Source organism: Urtica dioica, chromosome 8, assembly GCF_054948205.1.
Source record: "Urtica dioica subsp. dioica isolate 48M chromosome 8, U.dioica_male_clone48M_v1_H2, whole genome shotgun sequence".
Taxonomy (NCBI): Eukaryota; Viridiplantae; Streptophyta; class Magnoliopsida; order Rosales; family Urticaceae; genus Urtica; species Urtica dioica.
Genome location: NC_142763.1, coordinates 38326943 through 38328712, shown reverse-complemented (window position 1 = coordinate 38328712; position 1770 = coordinate 38326943). Strand labels below are relative to the sequence as shown.

At 43.5% G+C, this 1770-nt stretch overlaps 1 protein-coding gene across 1 annotated transcript; it reads left to right on the top strand.

The window, feature by feature from the left end:
• The first annotated feature begins 292 nt into the window (after positions 1–292).
• Positions 293–1138, top strand: LOC149389676 (mitogen-activated protein kinase kinase kinase 20-like). Its single transcript, XM_089622693.1, has one exon. The coding sequence runs from the start codon at positions 293–295 to the stop codon at positions 1136–1138; it is 846 nt and encodes a 281-aa protein (XP_089478819.1).
• Positions 1139–1770: the final 632 nt, after the last annotated feature.

The following is a 1770-nucleotide window of genomic DNA, read 5'->3' as shown; positions in this document are numbered from 1 at the left end:
ATAAAATGATAACCTTTCACGCTTTCTCTTTGGTGACACAATCTGATTCCTTTATATATTAAAAAAAAGTATTATATATTGACTTTCAGCTCATATAGCTAAGTTTATCTGAGAAGGAATACGACATCCTAATCGAAATCGAAAAATTCCAAAGGGCGGTAGTACTCATTATAAATAGTCTACGCAGAATACGTAATAATAGACTTACATATGTATACACTTCTTATAATTACGTATATATCTTTTCTCTTTTCTCTCGAAAACCTCTCATATATATTAATATCGTTTATATATGAGCTCATTCAACGGCGATCACTCGCGACGTTCGACGTGTAAATTGGGTCGATTTCTGGGCAGCGGTGCTTACGGCCATGTTTTCTGGGCCATCTACGTGGACGCGAACGGAGCTCACCGAGAAGTGGCGGTGAAGAGAGCCCTCTCGGAAGAGTCGTCTTCTCTGAGAAAAGAACGCCGAGTCTTGGAAGCCTTCTCCGACTGCCCCCACGTCATCGACTGCTATTCCGACCACACAACCATCACCGGCGAAGGAATCTTCTACAACCTTCTTCTGGAATACGCCCCCGCGGGAACGCTACAAGACTTGATCGGCGTGTTCCGACTCTCCGACCGTGAAGTAAGGGGTTACACTCGAATGATCCTCGAAGCCCTAAAAGCCCTTCACGAAAAGTCGTACGTCCACTGCGACGTCAAGCCGGAGAACATCCTTGCCTTCCCGGGAAGCCGATTGACGTACAGACTGAAACTCGCCGACTTCGGTCAGGCCAAGGAGCCCCGCGAGGTCGTCGTGCCGGAGATGTGGAAGGGAAGGTTTCGAGCGACCCCGCAGGTGATGTCGCCGGAGTCAGTGGAGTTCGGGAGGATTGGGCCGGAGCTGGATGTGTGGTCCCTTGGGTGCACGGTGGTGACGATGGCCACCGGGGAGTGTCCGTGGAAGCGCTTCGAGCCTTTCGACGCCGGCGAGTTTCTTCGTGATTTGCTGCCTTTCGAGGATCCGGCTATACCTGAAAAGATGTGCGAAGACGGGAAGGACTTCTTGAGGGGTTGCTTCCATAGAAACCCCAGCTTCCGTTTGTCGGTTCACTCCCTTCTCACCCATCGCTACGTTAATGATATTTAATTATTTTTTAGCTAGTTGTATATATATTAAATTAACTTCAGCGCCCGTGTTATTTTTGGAATATAGCACTTAGCACACACTTTGTTTCAAGTATTTTTACTGGAGGATTCAATTTTGTTTGGATTAATATTTTTATTTAAATTATTCAATTTAAAACCCTATATGCTCTAAGTTTTCTCTTTTAATCTAAAACTATGTTCCTACTGCCCGTAGGAGTACTAAACTGCCATGAAAATAGAAAAATGATCCTTAGTACTTTATATTGGGTAAACTATAAGTAATATCTAATATAATTTTTCTGGGACTCTTTTAGTCTTGGATAATACTATATAATGATTTGTTTATTTTAGCAAAACCTGGAGGTTTGATACTAAACAAGCTCTAAGGAGAACTATAGAGCCTAACGACCGATATTAAGAATATTACATAAAAATTAGTAATTTAATTTCGTGACAAAAATTTAAAATTTGGGGAAGGAACGGTCAGACAACCGTACGACCACCCCAGCCAGCAATCCACGCTTGGCTGAGAACGATCCTCTACAACACATGACCACCAGAAGGTGTTCGTGTAGCCGTTAATCACGCTCTGATCGAACGGTGATGAATTATGAAAGTAAAGGAGAGATAAAG

Bases quoted from the DNA above. Each gene is read 5' to 3' on its own strand.
- LOC149389676 (XM_089622693.1), top strand. From the start codon at position 293: ATGAGCTCATTCAACGGCGATCACTCGCGACGTTCGACGTGTAAATTG.